At 39.6% G+C, this 22,848-nt stretch overlaps 1 protein-coding gene across 1 annotated transcript in view; it reads right to left on the reverse strand.

Annotated features, from left to right (window-relative positions):
- The window catches only part of LOC307005992 (tumor necrosis factor receptor superfamily member 11B-like), a 43,215-nt gene extending 22,454 nt beyond the window's left edge, over positions 1-20,761 (reverse strand). The window contains exons 1-2 of the mRNA XM_079626578.1: positions 20,703-20,761; positions 301-664 (exon numbers count right to left, since the gene is read on the reverse strand). Coding sequence (XP_079482704.1) covers positions 301-664; positions 20,703-20,750 — 412 coding nt within the window. The 5' untranslated portion in view covers positions 20,751-20,761. The remainder of the gene's footprint in view (positions 1-300; positions 665-20,702) is intronic.
- Positions 20,762-22,848: the final 2,087 nt, after the last annotated feature.

Here is a 22,848-nt window from a genome sequence, read left to right on the forward strand (position 1 = left end):
TTTTTAAAATGGCATTTTAAAGCAATGACACACCAGAAAAATGTAAAATAAAAGTGGCTCCTTGCTGAACAAGCTTTTCAAGAGGCCAGAAATTTTGGAGTCCTTGCAATTTACATTGTGTAGCTTTTCTTCATAATATTTTGGTGAATGAGATGTTTTGAAACTGGATACATAACTTGCATCTGGCAAGTCTGTAAAATTGCTAAATTACGCGTTTAGACACACTGGTTTAAACATCGATGGTCTTGAATTCATAAATATTGTTCTAGCACAATGTTGACAAAGAATGAATGTACGTACCCTGTATAGCGACTCCAGAGCCAGGTAAGCAAGCTGTGTGATGGACACAAAATTCTACGACCAGGTGATACCCAGGTATACACTCACAGAGCCTGTCATGAGTGCTGTTACATTCCCTTCGTACAATCTGCCTTTCTTTGCAAACAGATGTACAATGTTGACAGCTGTCTCCCCAATGCCACTGTTCCGCAAAGCGTTTTTCTGGGCAGGGGACACAAATGGTGGGTTCCTCCGTCCTGCAGTGGCGTTTCACGGCCGTGCCAGGTGGACACTGCTCACAAAGCAGCACCTTAGAGGTCAGAGGGTCTCTGTGCTGGTACTTGGGTATTTCTTGGTAGGCCCATGCAAAAGACATGGCAAACAGCTAAGGAAACAAATAGGAAATATAGTTTAGAAATTGCATTTTGGTATGTATGTGAAGTGTTTTCTAGGTCATTTTGGGGATTTCCCCTTCACACTGCTGCCATGACAAACAATATGGTCTGGATATCCAGTGGCCGTGGTGTGACTGCTCAATTGGCTCGAGTTGAGAGAGAGAGAGAGAGAGAGAGAGAGAGAGAGAGAGAGAGAGAGAGAGAGAGAGAGAGAGAGAGAGAGAGAGAGAGAGAGAGAGAGAGAGAGAGAGAGAGAGAGAGACCGACCAACCATATAACCTACTGGAAACTGGAACGATTCCATATTGACATAAACATATATATTTATATGGGATATATTATGTATAATCCATATTTTGACATACAGTATGTCTCATATATATTATATTGTTTACATACATGTGACGTATATGTCACTGATATAGATGCCATAGAGTCTTTAAATATAAAATTACATGTATTTTTTATAAATACAGGTGAAACTGTACAAGCCATAATCAATCAATCAATAAAATAAAGGCTTGAAATATCTCACTTTGCATGTAATGAGTCTATAATATATTAGTTTCACCTTTTAAGGTGAATTACTGAAATAAATGAACTTTTGCACGATATATATATATTTTTTTTTGCGTTTTACCTGTATATGGGACATATAAATGTAATTTATGAAAAACATGGTGTGCACATGTATTTTGAGTATACTGTGAGTTACTTATTGTGAGGTAAGGGATGTAAGGAGGACTCAACTATGCATGGTTTAATGAGCTTTTTACTAGACTTCAAAAAGAAACAAAATAAAACAAAAACTACCCCCAAGGGGAAACAGTCACAGTATAGGAAGGCTAGTGATGACATTTTCCAAAATAAAAGTGAAATTATGTCATAACTGTTTGAAAACACTTTGAAATTTCAATGGTTGGGGGAGATGATATCTGTCAACCCATTAACATGAGGATTGTCAAGTCAAGTCACCTTCATTTATATAGCGCTTTTAACAATATGGATTGTTTCAAAGCAGCTTTGATAATAGGAAATCAAAGTAACAGATTGTTTTGGCTTTACAGCGGCTCTAGAATAAAGTTATTGTCCAGCTAAAGTTAGAACCAATGAACAAGTGTCTGTGGTGGGTTATACCTGATCTCTGATCAGCTTTATACATTTGTATAAGTTTTAGACATTTAATTAAAATGAATAATGGTTAATTGTCTCGTATTGGCCTGTTTAGCTGAGCCATTCATAGAACAAACAAAACAAACTCTGACAATTGATAAAAGAACACAGGACACTTGATAATCTTAGTAGATGGTTAGATAATTGCATTTGAAATAATTTACTTAATATTTTTTAGCAAAATACGTTTTTATGCATGTTTAGCCTGGGTTTTTGTTGCATTTACTGTTCTGACCACTAGGGGTCACCGTGGAGACAGGTGTCAGATTATTTCGAAACCTCAACACAATAAGAAGACTTGTGCGTTCTCTCATTAACAGTGGAATACTATTCCAGAAGCTCACTCGCTGATATGACAGGACGTTCTGTGCAAAGGCGGTCCGCCTAATTGCCAAGTCACAATCACCTCTCATAGTGGCTCTAGTCACTCGAGACCCGGCAACACTGCTAGACTTTTGTTTAATAAAATCACTCAATGGTGGAGGCGCCAGACCATGTAAAACCTTGTAGATTAGACAGGCTGATTTAAATAATTTGAAATTAGCAAAATTTAAAAGCTTATATTTATCTAAAATTTGACAATGGTGATATGACGAAGGTTTCTTGTCTAATATTTTCAATGCTCTTTTGTAGCATACTTCAATTGGCCCAAAAGCAGCATGACTCGTATAGGACCAGCTTATGATACAGTACTCAATATAAGCCAGTATCATAGAGTGCAGGAATGTAATCGCTGCCGTATCCGTTAATGATGTACGAATATGTCTAAAGTTCCGTATATTAACATTTACAGTACAGTTTTCACAACTTTTTTTAAAAGATAATTTCGAATCGTTAGCACTCCCAAATACTTAAATTCCTCAACATTAATTAATTGTCCACCCAAGCGAACTTTTACTGCGGCCACGGTTGTTTTAGGTTTACTACAAAACATTGATACGGTTTTTAACATTAAGGCACAGGCATGAATCATTCAGCCATTTTTGTAAGTCATTTAAGGCTAATGTAAGCTGATGGGCTGCATCAGCAGCACTTTTGGCTTGTGTAAAAATTACCATATCCTCTGCATACATAATCGTGTCCACATTTTTGCACACATTGGGCAAGTTATTTACATGAAGTGAAAATAGCAGGGGACCTAAAATTGATCCCTGAGGGACACCCTGCGTATAGAGAAGATAGGGTAACTTACTATTCTTTATTTGCACGCATTGATTTCTATCTAATAGATAAGACTGTATCCATTTAACAGTTTGATTGCTAAAGTTAAATGTTGACAGTCTTGACAAGAGTTTAAGGTGATTCAAAGATTCTTGTAGACAATTGAACTACTTATTGTAGATAGTTTGAGCTACAGAACTTAAAGATATCCCTCTTTTCGGTTCTTTTTTTTTTTGCTGCAGTGAAATGGTTAAACTTCACGAATATTCACGAGGAGCGACTAAAATTTAAAACATCCCAGAAATACATCAGACCATCTGATTGCCGGTCGGGGGAGGTTAATCGCCTCCCGTTTCTCCCTGTACACTGCAGAACAAACGATGCATGACAAAGCTGAAAATATTGTGTATGCCCAAGCAAGTTACAGCATGACAGTACAGAACAGTACACAGTTATATATGTAACAGTATAATAATATAATATAAATATATAATATACATATGACACCACTGCTCGGATATAGGGACATATGTACATATATTACATTTCCGTATGGGAGGTGGGAAGGAGATAAAGGATGCCAAGCTACCCATAAATTGTGTTCTACACAGCAGGTGGTGGATCTCAGTGAGGAAATCATTAAGTCCTTAAACTATTTTTTTAGCATAGTGAATGCCGCAGATATAGACTGAACCTGTGTAAACGTTGTGAACTTTTAGCCTTTTGGCGCTCTAAGCAAGGTTGCCATTTGACGAAGATGTGTACAGTACTCTAACCCAAATTACAATGTAGTCTTCGAGAGTTTTAATTACACCGTTCAAATGATCTAAAGGAAACTCACAAAGAAACCAGTGACCTTCAGTCAGTGCTGAATTCAAATGCTTAATTTCAAGGTAAGCTACATTTATCTCAGGCAGACATAAGGCTCTCAGAGAAATATCATTGTTTTAAGAGTGGAAGCCTAAAACAGGACACTGGAATTAAGATTTGAATCCAAAAAGATGTGATACACACGAGAGAACGAGAGAGCATACGGAAATGTAATATATGCACAAATATGAAATATCATTATGTAATATATGCTCATATGAAGTAAAAACATAACCTACTGGAAACTAGAACGATTCCATATATTGACAAACAAATATATGGGATATATTATGTATAACCCATATTTTGACATACAGTAGGACTCATATATAATTATATTGTTATATAGATCTAATATTGTTTACATACATGTGACGTATATGTCACTGATATTGATGTCATGTTATATATATATATAATATAAATATATAATTAGGGCCGGGACTTAAGATAATTAAGTTAATAAAGTTTTATCATCTTCGTTAATTAAGATAATAAAAACGCATAAGATTAAAAAATAACGCGTTAAACATTTTTAACGCATTTTAATCGCACTTATTTTTGCACCGCGGAACGTTTCTCACTGGATGTGTTTAGGCGGACCGATTAAACTGGAGCACCAACTAGCGTTCACAACTTCCATAGACAGTATTTAAACGATAACTTCTAGCGTTGCCACCCGTCCCGATTTTCCAGGGATTGTTCTCTTTTTTGAGCGACAGTCACGGAAAATGTATATTCTTTCCCGGGTCACGAATTGTCCCGTTTTTTTTGTGAAAATGTACTTCTAAAGTAGAATTTCCTGCTTTCAAATTAAACCGTTTCCGTCTACTGTTACTTTGTTTTCTTCATGGTTGTGTACATCCAATCCTGTGTCCGTAAACGGGTAAAACAGTGGATTGGCCAATGCCAGGCGTTTACTTTTATTTGATTGGAAGCTCAACTTATCGCCTAGCAACGGCCTGCGCTGTCGGTCGGTCGGTCGCGCTCGCGCATCAACACACATCCAGGACTAAACAGCGTGAGCAGTTGCAAGCTAGCTTTAAAAAACTTTCTATTTACATCTATTGTGTGAAATTGGGGGAGAGACGGACGAGGAGGATAACACAACAAAATCGGATGAGCCACCAGTGTCAAAGAAAAAACTATTTACAACCTATAAGAGCATGGTTGTGTGCAAGCTGTGCAACAAGGAATTCGGAACGGCTATTGCTAACGTTACACTTAATGGCAAAAATAGCACTGGTCTGCTGGACTTGGTTAAACAAAAATAAACAATATTTTGTTGCTTAAGCTTATGTATTCAGTCATTATTCAATGGTATACTAAAAATCCATGTGAAAAAAATTACTTCTCACTGTTCTCAGGTCAAATATTTATATGCGATTAAAATGCGATTAATTTCGATTAATTAATTACAAAGCCTCTAATTAATTAGATTATTTTTTTTTAATCGAGTCCCGGCCCTATATATATATAATATAATATACATATATGACAACACTGCTCGGATATACACTGTAAACCCAGATTTTGTTTCTAATTAAACTTACGAGTGATCATTACTTATTCTTTTATGTTTAGTAAAAACCTGCTATCGTTACTAAACAACATTAGTTGATTGTACTATTTAGCTGAAAGATTCATTGCACTAATCAGGTTTAGCAGAGATAACTTAGTATGTTTAGTTTCATAAGGAAGGGGAGGGGGTTAAAACCTGCCTGGTCACTTGAAAAGACCCACGTCTAACGTGCGTCCAAGGTGGTACAAGCACAGGCCTTGGCAGCAGACGGTATTGAGAATTAACAGAGGTTTAGATGAATTATTGTTTAATTTGTAGTCACCATAATGGTGACAAGTGTTGGCTTTAGTTGGGCCCTTGACATTTGAACATAAGTTTTTTTCTGGCTGCTTTACCTGTGTGTTTAAAAGGCACAATTGGTATAGCAAAAAAGCCAGGAGTAAGTGATCCAGTGACTATGATCAGTGATCCAGTATTGATGTTATCATCAATAAAGGTCATCAACAAAGATTATAATTCAGTAGCACCTCATTTCATCTAGAGTTTAATCTATTATTTTCTGGATCTTTCCATATGATTGATATAAAAGACCTGTGATTTTTTCACCAGGAAATCCAACAGAATTGTTATAATTTGAACAGTTGTAAAATACATTATGTAGATTTTTTTTTTAAATGCCATGTTATTTTGTCACACATAGACATCAACAATGAGCATATGAATCTCAACAATGGTGACACTCAAATGAAAAGTTTAGTTTCAGCTTGTGTAAAAACTAAAGTGGTATAGGGCAACGGGTTTCCACGCGATTTGCGAGTAAAGTCAAATAATTCGGGCTAAGAGTGGAAATTAACACTAAGTTAAGTGAACTTTATTGTCTAAGTACATTAAATAATCGTCAAGTTTGGTGAACTAAACAATTTAAGTCAAGTCTACATAAGCACCAAGTTAAGTAAACTTAAATATGCACGTTTTGGGAGAACCCATTACTCAATTAAATTGAGGGAACGAGTTTACTCAAATCAATTGAGTTCAATCAACTTATTAGGGTTTTCAGTGTAGGGAGGGACATATGTACATATATTACATTTCTGTATGGGAGGTGGGAAGGAGATAAAGGATGCCAAGCTACCCATAAATTGTGTTCTACACAGCAGGTGGTGATCTCAGTAAGGAAATATTAAGTCCTTAAACTATTTTTTTTAGCATAGTGAATGCCACGGTAACAACCTGTGTAAACGTTGTGAAATTTTAGCCTTTTGGAAAAGGAAACTCACAAAGAAACCAGTGACCTTCAGACCTTAATTTCAAGGTAAGCTACATTTATATCAGGCAGACATAAGGCTCTCAGAGAAATATCATTGTTCTAAGAGTGGAAGCCAAAAATAGGACACTGGAATTAAGATTTGAATCCAAAAAGATGTGATACAAAAATCCAAATGTGATACAAGACTGTAAATGACCACTAGCAGTGTTTTATTATGATTATCCTGTTTCTTACTTTTATTTTATGAGACTTTTATTTTGACATCATGGGTGGTTAATCTCTCCACGCTCACGCACGCACTCGTGCAAATAATAAAAAACACAAGAAGTCACGAGAAGTCACGGTACAAGACGATGCATGTTTAGAGCCAGAGATTGGAGAATATTACTGTAACTTTCAACTAAAGTGTTGTTTGAATTGTCATACCACTCAGTGCTTGATTTGTTTTAGCAGTTATAATTTCATTTATGAAGTTACTAGCTATCTAGCCAACTTTCAAGTTCAGTTAATGGCGGCTGCCTTCCCTGGATCACCACTCTTTAGCACCCTTTGATATGCGGAGCGAGTTTTCACGGTGTTGGTGCAATGCACGCTCATCTGAATTAAAGTACACCCGTATGGAAACACTCCCAAGCCTGTTTATCCCAAGTTGAAGGGCTGCTACAGTGAAAACTCGACGCTTGATGTGGAGTGAAACTCAACTCGACGTTAGAAGGACTGCCATCCGCCATTCTGTGTACAAGACTGCCACCTTCTGTTCAAACCCCTCACTTCAACCGGCACCCAGGCAAGATCGGTCTATTTTGTTGATGCTGATTGCTGCATAAAATCACAGGGACTCTTTGATTGCAAACAGTGATATTTATGTAATGGACTGAAGTCACCTTTATAAACAATATACTGTACATGTTTGATGCTCCGATTTAATCATACATTTGAAAGGTGAATTTAAAGATACAGAAGGGTAATTAAAAAAAAAAAAAAAATTGATCTAATTGAACCTGTTAAATGTAAATTTGTTCATGGGTAAATCCGTATGATAGCATTCATTGCTAAGCTGTTTGTGTGTTAGCCTACATTCTTTTTGTTGATGATAATCGCCCAGTGCATGTTTGATATTAAGTATTTGTTGAGTTATTAAGCTATATTTCAGTAATTAAACTATAGTTCAGTAGTTCAATATAACCAAACAGCAACACAACTTCAACAAAATGTCACTTAATGGAGAAGAAGCAGCTAGCACACATGACCCACCCATGAAAACAGATAATCCACAGCCAGTCAGGTCTAGTTCACGTGAAAGAACATTTACAGAAAAGGGATTAGAGATGCACGAACAGGAAGCCATTAAACACAAGAAAGAATTCATGAGAGCTTATGGATCCTGGAAAGAGGTGGCAGGAAAGGTTAGGGCCGCACTAAAATCTTTCTGTTCTCAAGATGAACTAAATAAAATCAAAGAAGAAATCCAAAATCGACACAGTGCAGTAAGTGAATGTTATGAGCCCATTCAACGCAATCACAATGCCACCCCAGACATTGTACCGAAAATGGATGCTTGTATAGCACTCACTGCAGAGATCAGCGAAATAATAGAGATGCGGCTAGAAACTGTAGATGAAGTCTTCAATCCAGAACTTGAGAAACTACGAGTGAGGATGGCACTTAAGAAGGATGAGTATGGATCTATCTTCGGACACACAAAGACAGATACTGTTCTCTCTCTAGCAGAAAATTCAGTCCACTCACAGGGCTCAAGCAAACATGTAGATGCGGGAGTAGAACTCGCAGCTCAACAAGAAAAGGTTAAGGCAGTATATCAAATACAAGCTCAAGAAGAAGTTCTAAGCAAGTTAGAAGAAGAGAAGCAGCTAGTTATGAAAAGGTTGGAAGAAGAAAAGCAAGTAGCTCTTAAAAGGATAGAGACAAACATGCGTCAGGAAAAGAAAAGACTACAGCAAATTCAAGCAGAGTCAGAAGTAAGAATAGCAGAGGCAAGAGTAAACGCATACGAGAGCCTTGAACATGACTCCAGAGACTGGCTAAAAGAGACTGATCTCACGGTTGAATTCAAAGGCCAGCTCAACCCAAAGGCCAACGCATACCAGCCTCCACAAGCACACGCCAATGCGCTAGCATCTCCTGAGAAAGATGGCCTTACCCAAGCACTCATTAACTCACTCAATATGAATCGCCTGCCTGCTCCTGAGCCACCAAAGTTCTCTGGCGAAGCCCTAAAGTATGTAGACTGGAAGATGTCCTTCATGGCCCTCATAGACCACCAGCCTCTCCCAGCTCATGAAAAAATGTTCTATTTAAAAAACTATCTGAGTGGAGAAGCACGTAAAGCTGTAGAGGGATTCTTCTATAGAAACTCAGAAGAAGCATATCAGGGGGCATTAAAGGTCCTGGAAGAAAGGTACGGAAACCACTTCATTGTGCAAAAGGCCTTTAGAGACAAGCTCATGAAATGGCCCAAGGTTGGTACCAGTGATCCTGCTGCACTTCGAGAGTTTGCTGACTTCCTGCAAGGATGCGTTGAAGCGATGCCTCATGTGAAAGGATTGGCCATTTTGGACGACTGTGAAGAGAACCACAAGTTGCTGAAGAAATTACCAGACTGGATCACACGAAGATGGTGCAGAGTCGTCACGGAAAGGTTGGACGAATCCGGGGATTACCCGAGCTTTTCCTGTTTCACAAGGTTCATCCAGAAGGAGGCTCGGATAGCCTGTAACCCTGTCGCCTCTCCACTTCTGATCAAGGCCACAGATGACAGGCAGCCAAAGAGAGCTAGAGCACTTCACACAAACGCTAAAAGGAACAATCCCACAGAAAGGGTTGAGAAAGTGTTCAGCACCAAGTCAAAGCCACCTTGTCCTATCTGCAAAGATGAGATGCACGGCGTGGTAAAGTGCCCTACCTTTGCAGCAAAATCTCTGGAAGATAAGAAGGCCTTCATACGGGAAAACAACTTGTGCTATGGATGTTTGAGAAAGGGACATAATAGTAAGGATTGCAAAACACGACACTCTTGTGGCATATGCAGCAGACGTCACCCCACCTGTCTACATGAAGAGAGAGAGAACCGATCTGTTGAAGCAAAAGAGAAACCGTCCACTTCCACAGACAAAGCCACTAGTCAGGAGGAGATCAAAGTGACGTCCCATGCAGTGACGCAGCGTGTCTTTGCCACGTCAAGCATCGTCCCTGTTTTCATGTCATCTGCAAATGAACCACATAAAGAAGTTATAACATATGCTCTTCTGGATACGCAGAGTGATTCGACATTCGTCTTGGAAGACCTACTCGAAGAGCTGAACGTGGAGACTAAACCAGTACAGCTCAAACTGAGCACCATGACAGCTGTTGACACACCCATAGCAAGCAGAAGTGTCTACGGTCTACAAGTTCGAGGACTACAGTCTGAAAAACAGATTCAGCTACGCCAAGCCTACACTCGTGGCTTCATCCCGGTCGATAAGTCCTACATCCCGACTTCCAAAACAGCGCTGCTCTGGCCTCATCTAAAGCATCTAGCAAACAAACTTCCGCTGCTGAAGGACTGTGAGGTGGGACTGCTAATTGGAAGTGATTGCCCGTTGGCATTAGCCCCCCAGGAAGTCGTCACAGGAGGTGAAAATGATCCATTCGCCCAGAGAACGGAACTTGGCTGGAGCATCGTAGGCTCATCCAATCCACATCTGGATCGCCAGGGTAACCAGAGGTTCGTCCATCGAGTAACAGTGAAGGAAATACCAGCGCCATCAACCATTGACGTGCTGAAGGTCTTGGAATCAGACTTCAATGAAAGGAAGTATGCAGACAAAGACAAGTATGTGTCACAAGACGACGTTCGCTTCATTCAGCTCCTGAGTGACAACATAACTCAAAGGAAAGATGGACACTATGAAATGCCCCTCCCTTTCAAGAGCACAGAGCCTCCTCTGCTACCAGACAACAAGAAGTTGGCAACAGTTCGACTGCAGCACCTAAAGAAAAGATTGAAAAATAACGAGCAGTATAAAGAACAGTACAAGGCCTATATGAAAGATATGATAAAGAAAGGCAACGCAGAGCCAGCCTCTCCTGCGACAGGACAGCAGACTACGTGGTACATACCACACCATGGGGTGTTCCACCCCAAGAAGCCAGAGAAGCTAAGGGTCGTCTTTGACTGTTCAGCGAAGTTCCGTGGTGTCTCACTAAATGATACACTGCTAACAGGTCCTGACCTGATCAACTCTCTCCTTGGAGTGCTCTGTCGTTTCAGGAAAGAGACTGTAGCCATCATATGCGACATCGAGAAAATGTTCCATCAGTTTTACGTTTCTCCTGAACTACGGAACTACTTACGGTTTCTCTGGTGGGAGGATGGAGACCTCGAAGCCGAGCCTCAAGAGTATCAAATGGCTGTCCACCTATTCGGCGCTGCTTCGTCACCTGGATGTGCCAACTTTGGTCTGAAGTACTTGGCACGTCAACACAAGGAAGAGTATCCATCAGCGTCAGCCTTCGTTGAAAAGAACTTCTACGTCGATGATGGGCTTATCAGTGTCCCCTCCGTAGAAGCAGCAAAGGAGTTGATCGCTGAAGCACGAGAGTTGTGCAAGAGAGGAGGTTTGCGTCTACACAAGTTCAACTCAAACGAAAGGTCAGTTCTGGACTCTGTAGACCCAACTGAGAGAGCAGTCACATCTGAACCCCTCAATCTGGACCTAAATGCAGCTCCAGCCGAACGTGCTCTCGGTATCCAGTGGTCCCTTGAACATGACACCTTCAGCTTCAATGTAAACCCACAGACCAGGCCCTCCACACGTCGCGGCATCCTATCCGTCATTGCTTCTTTGTACGATCCAGTCGGATTCGTGGCTCCGTTTGTCTTAACCGGAAAGTGCATCCTCCAGGAGCTGTGCCGTCGAGGCATTGGATGGGATGACCCACTTCCCGAAGACTTAAGTCCACGGTGGGAGAGATGGAAGAGCGACCTACAAAGGCTGAAGGAAGTCTCAATACCGAGATGCTACCAACCACAAGGCTTCTGCAAAACAGTCACGAGGGAACTACACCACTTCTCGGATGCCAGCAATATAGGGTATGGCTCGTGTTCCTATCTGAGAAGCAAAAATCAAAATGGTGAAGTTCACTGCAGCCTCGTGATGGCAAAGGCTAGAGTTGCGCCTACAAAACTCACAAGCATTCCAAGATTGGAACTTTCAGCAGCAGTGGTCGCTGCAAGATCAAGTGTCATGCTGAGAAACGAGCTTGAAATGCCGATTCATGCTGAATTTTTCTGGACTGACTCCCAAGTTGTCCTGGCTTATATCAACAATGAAGCAAGAAGGTTTCATGTCTTCGTTGCCAACCGTGTGCAAATGATCAGAGAACACACTAGCCCCAGCCAGTGGCACTACATAGACACAACAGAAAACCCTGCTGACCATGCGTCGAGAGGTCTCAATGCAGTAGACATCTCCTCAACAAACTGGCTACCAGGACCCAAGTTCCTGTGGGAACAAGAAATACATCCAGAGTCTCACCTTACTCCTGAGTTGCTTGTCGGTGATCCTGAGGTCAGGTCAATGCAGGCGTTTACAACTAAAGTTGAACCTTCCAAGTCAGACATTCTTACCCGTCTAAATCGATTCTCCTCCTGGTCAAAACTCCTGAAAGTCATTGCAAGAATCAAGAGGTTGAATTCAAAGCAAACCCATCGTGGCAAACCTGTGAGTGTGGAATGGAAGAACGCGAGAGAGCTGCCGAATCAGTAATGAGGCTTGCACAAGAAGAAGCATTCTCCCAAGAGATGAAGATACTTCAAAAGGGAAAAAGTCTTCAAAACTCCAGCCCTCTGTTTCGCTTGGATCCCATCTTAGAAGGAGGAGCACTTCGTGTCGGTGGGAGACTAGATCAGTCATCCCTAAGCCTAGAAGTCAAACACCCTTTGATCCTACCCAAAGGAGGACATATTACCAAGCTGATCTTGACCCACTGCCACGAGAGGATCTGTCACCAAGGACGGAATCAAACTCTAACAGAACTTCGAGCCAATGGGTTTTGGGTCATCGGTGGAAGTCAGTCAGTTGCTAAGCTGATACACAGATGTGTGAAGTGCAGAAGACTCAGACGGCCTGCAGAAGAACAACGCATGGCAGAGCTCCCTAAGGAGCGTGTAGAAGTTTCTGCTCCCTTCACATACTGCGGCATCGATTGCTTCGGCCCATTCATCACTAAGAAAGCCCGCAAAGAGCAAAAGCGCTATGGCTTAATCTTCACTTGCCTTGCCTCTCGATCTGTTCACATTGAGATGCTTGAGGACTTATCCACAGATGCATTTATCAACGCCTTAAGATGCTTCATCAGTCTCAGAGGAGCCGTTCGTCAACTCCATTGCGATCAAGGAACCAATTTTGTGGGAGCTAAAAATGAGTTCAAAGAAGCATTGAAGCAATGTGACACCAAAACAATTGAGAGCTTCCTCGCAGAAAGGCAATGTGAGTTCATCTTCAATGCTCCCTCAGCAAGTCACGCTGGCGGCGTCTGGGAGCGCCAGATTCGGACTGTCCGTAATGTCCTAAATGCCACACTCTGTCAATACTCAGGCAGACTCGACGACTCTTCCCTTCGAACTCTGTTCTATGAAGCAATGGCCATTGTGAACAGCCGTCCATTAACCGTAAACGGGGTAAATGATCCTACCTCGCTTGAGCCATTAACTCCAAACCATCGCATACTGATGAAGTCCAAGATTGCCCTTCCACCGCCTGGCAAATTTGAGAAGGAGGATGTCTATGCAACTAAAAGGTGGCGAAGAGTCCAGTACTTAGTCGAACAGTTCTGGAGCCGGTGGAAGAGAGAATATCTCATGAACATCTCCACACGTCAAAAGTGGCACACGACTCGACGCAACCTTAAGGTAGATGACTTAGTCATTATAAAGGAAGACACCCCTAGAAATCAGTGGCACCTGGGACGAGTGGTTGAAACCACAAAAGAGAGCGATGGACTAGTGCGTCGCGTCAAGGTGTTAGTAGGAGAAAGGACGTCAGTGAAACGAGATCGCCCTACCAAACCTTTGATTATAGAAAGGCCCATTCAGAAACTAGTTCTCCTCCTCGAAAGTGAGTGATCAGTCTAGTTGTCTACACCTTTATTCCCTTATGACATAGGCTACACTCTCTTAGTTATTAAGTAGTACTCACCTACACACATCTAGCAACACTGATACAAACAGGACTCAAGTATGAGCTCAAGTATTCAGCCAGGTTGATCCTTGTCTTCACTCTTCATAACATGAGTGGTGGGAGTGTAAATGACCACTAGCAGTGTTTTATTATGATTATCCTGTTTCTTACTTTTATTTTATGAGACTTTTATTTTGACATCATGGGTGGTTAATCTCTCCACGCTCACGCACGCACTCGTGCAAATAATAAAAAACACAAGAAGTCACGAGAAGTCACGGTACAAGACGATGCATGTTTAGAGCCAGAGATTGGAGAATATTACTGTAACTTTCAACTAAAGTGTTGTTTGAATTGTCATACCACTCAGTGCTTGATTTGTTTTAGCAGTTATAATTTCATTTATGAAGTTACTAGCTATCTAGCCAACTTTCAAGTTCAGTTAATGGCGGCTGCCTTCCCTGGATCACCACTCTTTAGCACCCTTTGATATGCGGAGCGAGTTTTCACGGTGTTGGTGCAATGCACGCTCATCTGAATTAAAGTACACCCGTATGGAAACACTCCCAAGCCTGTTTATCCCAAGTTGAAGGGCTGCTACAAAGACTGACTATCAAAGATGGAAGACCATTCAATTTACACTTACATAGCTAATAGATTACAAAGCCACACAATGACTAATTCTTCAATTAGCCTCTGCTTAATTATTTTTATCCTCGGTGGGGATAAATTTATCCTCCCCTCAAATTGATCATAGTGCTACTACATAGTGGCGAGACGGATCACAAAACTTATCACGGATCCGTGGTTTGATTAAAGTCAATTTTATTTTAAAATGATTACTCACTCGCGCCAGACGCTCAAGAGTGAGTGAGTAATCATTTTAAAATAAAATTGACTTTCAATGTAAAGACGCGTTTATGCGCGTCTAGAGGTCCTGCGGTTTTTAGCGCGACGCGGTAGACTCCAGTAGAGCCTCATTCTACTCCAGTTTGCGCGATATTTTTGTTTCATATCGCCTACCGATAGTAGCACTATGATCAAATGCAATGCGCATTTGAAAAAGCGAGGCGCTGGAGAGCAAAATTTGTTTGAATGCAAAATACAAATTCACCACTAGATGGGAGTAATTCCTACATAATGTCCCTTTAAATATGCACTAATTTGCATCTATTTAAAAAAAAACAAATCTGAGTATTGGATAAAACCAGGATACATATTTTTTTTTCATTGTGTTCACATATTAGATTGGAAAAAAATTACAGAGGGATTTATGGATATCTACTTTTGTTATCCTGTAAATCAGAATATAATGTCAATAGCCTTAAAAAAAGATTTTCGCCATGTTTTTTGGAATGTTATATAAATCAGGCTAGGAATAATATATTTACAAATCCCTCTGTAAATGTCTTCATAATATAACTAGGTACAAGACTGGAAAAATTGGTGTATAGGTGCTGATACTGAAGTGGAGATTTCGGACTTGGAGAATGAGAGAAAGGTCGTTTTGAGAAAACGGACTTTACAGATTTATCATCAGCGAATGAGATTCAGCCCTTTTACTTTCACGATTGGTTGCTGATAAAAAGGATATGAGCATATTTGGATACGACAGCATTGTACAGGAGAGAGAGAGCTTTCCAGCGGTGCATGTGATGACAGGGAGCAGACAGCGATCGCAGGGCAGCATATTGATTAAGAACGCCAACTTTTGTTGAATTTATGAGAAATCTACAGACGCAAACAGACAAAGTGTAGTAAAATAAAGACCTAATTGTGTATTTCTGACTTTTTTCACCACAAGTCTGAAAGAAGACAAATATCCAAAAATCTTCAAATTAACCAGTAAAAAAAAAAAACGATGTTTTTGCCTGCCGTGTCTCGCCTTAATTTGTCTTTGTCTCTAGGATACGTAAAACCTTTAAGCTGGCTTAGATTAAACCGCTTGTTAAAAAAACGCAACTTGACCCTACAGAATTAGTCAATTACAGGCCGATCTCGAATTGCCTTTTCTGTCAAAGATAATAGAAAAAGCAGTATCCTCACAACTGTGTTCCTTTCTAGAAAGAAATTATATCTGCAAGGATTTTCAGTCCGGATTTAGACCGTACCATAGTACAGAGACCGCTCTCGTTAGAGTCACAAATGATTTGCTCTTATCATCCGATCGTGGTTGTATCTCTCTATTAGTGTTACTTGATCTTAGTGCTGCATTTGACACTATTGACCACAACATTCTTTTAAATAGACTCGAACATTATGTTGGCATTCGTGGAATTGCACTAGCATGGTTTAAATCATACTTATCTGACCGTTATGCCATACCACAAGGCTCAGTACTAGGACCGCTGCTGTTCACTCTGTACATGCTACCATTAGGAGATATCATAAGGAAACATGGAATTAGCTTTCACTGTTATGCCGATGATACTCAGCTGTATATTTATTCAAAACCTAACGAAACCTACCAATTCACAAAAATAACGGAATGCATAGCTGATATAAAAAATTGGATGGATAGTAATTTCCTACTACTAAATTCTGAAAAAAAACCCAGAGATTCTAATTATTGGACAAAAAACTTTCACATGTAATAACAACCTAGAATACTGTCTAACACTTGATGGCTGCTCTGTTAAGTCTTTGTCGTCGGTTTGCAACCTGGGTGTGCTCTTTGATACCAATCTTTAATTTAAATGTCACGTGTCTGGTATCTGTAAAACCGCATTTTTCCATCTTAAAAATGTATCTTCATTACGCCATATGCTCTCATTGACAAATGCGGAACAATTAGTTCATGCGTTCATGACCTCAAGGCTAGATTATTGTAATGCTCTACTGGGTGGTTGCCCTGCACGCTTAATAAACAAACTACAGCTAGTTCAAAACGCAGCAGCTCGAGTTCTTACCAGAACCAGGAAGTATGACCATATTAGCCCCATTCTGTCAACACTGCATTGGCTCCCTATTAAACATCGTATACATTTTAAAATATTGCTGATTACTTACAAAGCAATAAATGGTTTAGCTCCGCAGTACTTGAGCGAGCTCTTAATGCATTATAGTCCTTCACGTCTATTGCGATCTCAAAATTCCGGCCAGTTAATAATACCTAGAATATCAAAATCACTGCTGGCGGTAGATCCTTTTCTTATTTAGCACCAAAACTTTGGAACAGTCTTCCTACCATTGTCCGGGAAGCAGACACACTCTGTCAGTTCAAAGCTAGATTAAAGACACATCTCTTTGACCTAGCAATCACATAATACATTATAGACTTCTATAATTCCATGTTAGGCTGCATTGATTAGGTCAGCCGGAACTGGGAACACCTTCCATAAATCCTGATGTACTCGTTACATCATAAGAAGAATGGCATCTACGCTAATTTTACTGTGAAGGATCCCTTTACCACTCTACAGATAAAGCGTTGTCTGGATAATTTCGGTCTTTGCGTATCTACCACGAAGTGATACAATTCTGTATACACATTTTAAGGCCAGACAAGTAGTTTGTTAAGGCTTGGTTTGTAGGGAATTACAAACCTGCGCACATACAGTATATGTGACCCGCCACGGAAAGTAAGGACACAAGTCGGCAGCACAACTTTTGAGCAAAATGAGAAAGAAGCGTTTTTTTTCAAAACTGGTGATTTTCGCTTTTTTGCAGAATCTGTTAGTTGAGATCACGAAGAAGCCTCTCCATGTTTTAGATATCAATATTGGTATATTTAAAATCGTACATTTTTAGGTTGAAATCGGCTTGTTTTGTGAGATTCTAGCTCGCAGTAGGGGCGTGTCATTGTCTGTGTGTATTTCCATACTGGATAAGCCGGCTTTTGTTTCTTTTGTTATTGCCCCCGCCCTCCAAGGGAACAGCGTGGTAGGACTGGGCGATATAATATCGATATAAAAAATATATTTATATATTTTTTAAATGGTATATGAAATTAGACCATATTGCATCGATATATTTCAAAGTTGCGCAGTGATCCTTGCTGCAAGCAAGCTGTTGCGTGCTTTTGTAGCAGTCTGCGTCTCAACAGCCCAGTGTACAACGCGACAAATACTCACATTAAATGTTTACGCAGAGGAACAGGACACTGCAGTTCTCAAAAGTTCATTATTTGCATGTGCTTTAAAGCCTTGCCGGTTAAACATGTCATTCGCTGCTGAAGCGCTGATCTAATGCGCTTTTCTGCGCGCAAACAGCCGACGCGCGCATGCACTAAAAGCCTGTCTAACAGCGCCTGGATACTGGACTAAGTTATCTTTCGAGTCTTTTTGAGCTAATACTGTCAAATACACTCAAGGTTTACGTAAAGAAAGTTGGTTATGTCTAAATTGAGAGAAATCTGCATGTCATATTATGCGTACATATTAGACGCGTTGCTTTCAGGTCTTAAAGAGACAGTAGCCCTAATAGTAAACATGCAGCCGCTTGTCCTTAAAGGGATTGTTCACCCAAAAATAAACATTTTGTCATTCTTTACTCACTCTAATGTTGTTCCAAACCTGTATTTATTTATTTCTTGTGCTGAACACAAAAGAAGATATTTGGAAGAATGTGGGTAACCAGACAGTTGCTGGTCCCCATTGACTTCCATAGGAAATAAATATAGAAGTCTGTGGAACATCAACTGTTTGGTTACCCACATTCTTCCAAATAACTTCAACAGAATAAAGAAACATATTCAGGTTTAAAACAACTTGAGAGAGTAAATGATGACAATTAACTAAACATTTGGGGAGAACTATCCATTTAATGTTAATAAAACAACATGTGCTTTACAGCTTTACAGGGGGTATGGCTTATCTAAATGAGATGTAAATGAGCCCTATTGTCACTCCCAGCAGCAGAGAGGTGAGAACTGCTCAATCTTTAGAGGCAGATTTCTCCACTTTGAATTTTTTTGAGTGCCTACCTTCAAATGGCCACAACTTCTCCAAATATAATCAGATTACCATGTGTTACACATCGTTGGAAAGCTTGGAGACTACACTTTCAAAATCTGTGCATAACTCAAAATGCTCCAGAACCGACTTGTGTCCCTACTTTCCGTGACCGGTCACATATTCAAATGCGCATAACTATAGAATTAATTCTTGATGCGCACGTGAGAGCCATCAGTGCTTCTCACAGGTTTGCGTTTAAAGTCTGTGTAGAGAGAACGATGTCATCTTAGCGGCCTCTAATTTAATAATCAATGATTGTTGCGACGGAAGTGAATCAATCACGATCTTCAGGTTACAAATCCGACTCTAACCAGTAGGCCACAACTTCCCCCCATGTTGAAATCATGTTGATTTCATTCCAATTTAAAATTTTTGTTTTTAATGTAAATGTCTGCATGGAGCATATTAAACTGTGAATTAATTTCAGACAGTGTGGGGGAACAAAATACAAATTAAGAGGTATTTCAATACAGTGCTGTCTAGCAAGCATTAAAAATGGCCTTCAGCTTGATTATAACTACTAGCTATGAATAAGCTACACTATTATCTGTTATCTTATTAATAACTTATTTAATGTATCATGGTATACATTACATCCTATTGTACAGGTGAACTGTGAAAACAAGTTTTATACCTCCTCAAGCAACAGCCGAACAGAGAGACACCATTTAGGGAAGTTCAAACTCTTTCACCCTTTTATGATAACTGATAACCTCTCTTTGACAACAACTTCACAGTTTCCATACTAAAGCACAGCTCAACCACCATTATTCTAGTACATCATTATTTGACATGGCCTCATAAAAAAAAAAAAAACGTCTTCCTAAAAAAAGGCACATGGAAAGTCCAATGATGTTTGATAATCTCCAAAACATGGATTCATGCAAATAATGTTTCAGAACCACAAAGAGCTACTCATGCAAAGCACTCCTCTACAACTGAACGAAAAGTACACAGGTACAACGTGAAGGACAGTGAAACCATACAGATCAAACATTGTATCAGGTGCACCAACATTACAATGGAAAGCATATGATCAATGTACTCATTTTGGACAAACCTGATGATTTGCAAATATATCAGGGGATTTATATTTGTGCCTATAATGATTATTGTTTGCATTAATTGCATTATGACATGAGTAGGATTTAGGTTTAGGGCTAGGGTAATGTTCACTCATAACCACAGTCTCCATCGTTTCCTGTCTCCACTAACATTTCATGAATAAAAATTCCAAAAAAACAGTATTATAACATTACAGTATAAAATACTGTATATCCACATTATTATAACATACTGTTAATTATTATTACACCCCATTATAATAATACTCTTATAATAATTATGTATCTATTTACACTCCAAATTACAGTATGATGCATATTATCAGGAATATTTTCAACTCTTTAGGAACCTTTAGGAAAAAAATACTAAAAGAATAAATATGATGCCCCATTACAGGTATCTTCATGCAAATACTTTAGGGACACTCTATACACACAATGTACTGGGCACACGAGAAGCCAAGGTTATTTATGCGTAAATAAAGCAAGACAAATATAACAAAACCAAATAGGTAGCCAAAAATAGACAGCAGTCTGGGGCATCTATAAAAAAGATTCGACTCCAAACAAGCCAATATAATTCACCAAATGCGAACGTTTTTGTAGATTTCGCGCGAAAAGACCAATTATTGGCAGGTTCATTCATCTGCGCTGCTCGACAGAACAGAACATGTCCCTGTAAGTTAAAGCATCAACCACAACGCGATTTAAATAGCTTTCAACATAATTTATAATAATTTCATATGATGTAAAACATTGTATTGAGCGAAAAACACACAAACTAAGCAGAAGGATTACTGAAGTGTCGCAGGCACTGTATCATCATACTCACCATCTGTAATTTCACTGCTGTCAGTGGAGGCATATTCAGCACACTCATAAGTCTCGCAGAAGTCCGCACGGACAAGATCGTTTCCACACTTATAGTTTAAGGGATAAGGTCAGAATGTATCCACCCACTTTGTGGCACTGCAGTCCGTCCTCTGGCTTTTTCTCTGGCTTGAATCATTTTTACCTGCCGAAAGTACACTTTTGATGAAGCCAGTATGAAATAAATGCGTATTTTTAGATTATTCGGGAAAATGTGGTTGAAGGGCATGGATCAAACTACGATGGGATATTTCAGGCTATTTATGCCAGGAACTCATTTCATCACATGTTCCTGGAAAGATACAACCAGAAGTAAAATTGCTATTTGGATCTGGATTTTCTCTTACTCTAACGTTATTTATTAATAAGGAGTCCCAGGCAGTGGCGGCTGGTTCGCCTGAATCACACTAGTAATGCAAGACTGAATTTAATTGATAAATAACCAAAGTGATATAATAATATATCATTACTGCTTAGCTAAAAAAATGGAAGTGGAAAATTAAACTGTTAAAGCATGATATATGTAGGCTACCACAAATCAGTGAATTTGAGTTTAATGTGGGTATATTATCAGTAATAAAGTAATCATTAAAAAATGTGTAATCTTTAAAAAATGTATCAGTCATTTTTGTATCAATGTTGATTCAGAGATGAAGGTTAAAATACTAATGTTATCCACTAGAGGGAGCCACATGATAGCAAATCCTTTGAAGATCTCAGTTTAAAGACTGTGAAAATTGTTCAATAAATTTACTTTTAGTAAAAAGATAAAGAAAAAAGAAGCATATTAATTTATTGTAGTTTCATAAAGTTTAATAAAGCCCAATATAATAAGTTTGCAAAAACTGTGATCTCCAAAATACTTATACATAGACCATTCATTTTTATTTTATTTAAAATTAGATTCTAATGATATTGACTACATATTTGTCAAGTTGCAGACATGACTGAATGTTTGTCCAATTGCAGAAGAGACACTATATTATTTGTCTATTTTAATATAGTAGCATACATATAATAATACTTCCATAAAGAAACATTTAAAGACAAATATATTTTATTTGGAAAGAGACATGCCCATTGTACCGTTGTATCGTCCAATCGTTGTTCACAAAACTTCGGTAACAGGACTTTGAAATAGCAAACAGGAAAAACGTCTCGGGATACTTGACTGTAACCCTGTTCCCTGAAAAAGCGGAAACGAGATGCTGCACTTGCTTTAAGTGCTATTTTGTGCGTGACCAGCTGTGAATATATGTGTGCAACACATCAATGGAATTGACTTGAGCTTTTATAGCCTCAGACAGTGACGTCATTGGAATGTGCGCACGTCAGAGGCTATAATTAGATGTGCCACAGGTGCATCGGCAGGTATAATTTTGTCTGAAGAGCAGGGCTCTAAATTAACACCCGCCAACCCACCAAATGCGGGTTAAAGTTAATTTGGGGTGTTAATAAAAACTTACTGGCCAGTTTGGCCGGTGATGTATGACTTATGACTATGAGGCATTACATGCATGATACATAAGGCTCTGTTCTCGTTCATTTATCCCCCTGGCAGTACTTCCTACATTTCCCAAGAACACTGTGCCGTAATGCTACGTGATGACGTTTCATACGCCCATTGGCTGCACACCGTTTGCAGTGAAACCAGCGCGAGAAACCATGGAAACGAATGGACCGTCCACCAGAAAACACAAGAAATAAGAAGAACGAACGGAGCCAGAGCAGGGACCATAGACTGAAAGAGGAGGGAGTTAGCTAGTAAAGTAAAAATGTAAGATTAAACTAAATGCGGCGGTGGTTGGGACAGACTTCTGGGGGCGAGAAGAGGAACGAGGCAAGGGATGAGGATATCGACAAAGAAACAAAGAAAAGAAAATGTAATGCCAAATGGCTGACGGGTCGTGAATGGCTTGTGTTTGATCACGAAAATGCCGTCATGTTTTGTCAGGATTGCCGCATGAACGCGAAAGAAAAAACAAAACTAACAATTTCGTGGTGGGAACTAATCATTTCAAAGTTGAGGCAGTAAAGGACCATGAGAGTGCCCAAAGTCATCAGGAGAGCCTAAGGATTAAAATTGCCAAGACAGGTCGTATTGAAGA

Source organism: Phoxinus phoxinus (assembly GCF_949152265.1).
Source record: "Phoxinus phoxinus genome assembly, chromosome: 10".
In the NCBI taxonomy this organism is placed as follows: domain Eukaryota; kingdom Metazoa; phylum Chordata; class Actinopteri; order Cypriniformes; family Leuciscidae; genus Phoxinus; species Phoxinus phoxinus.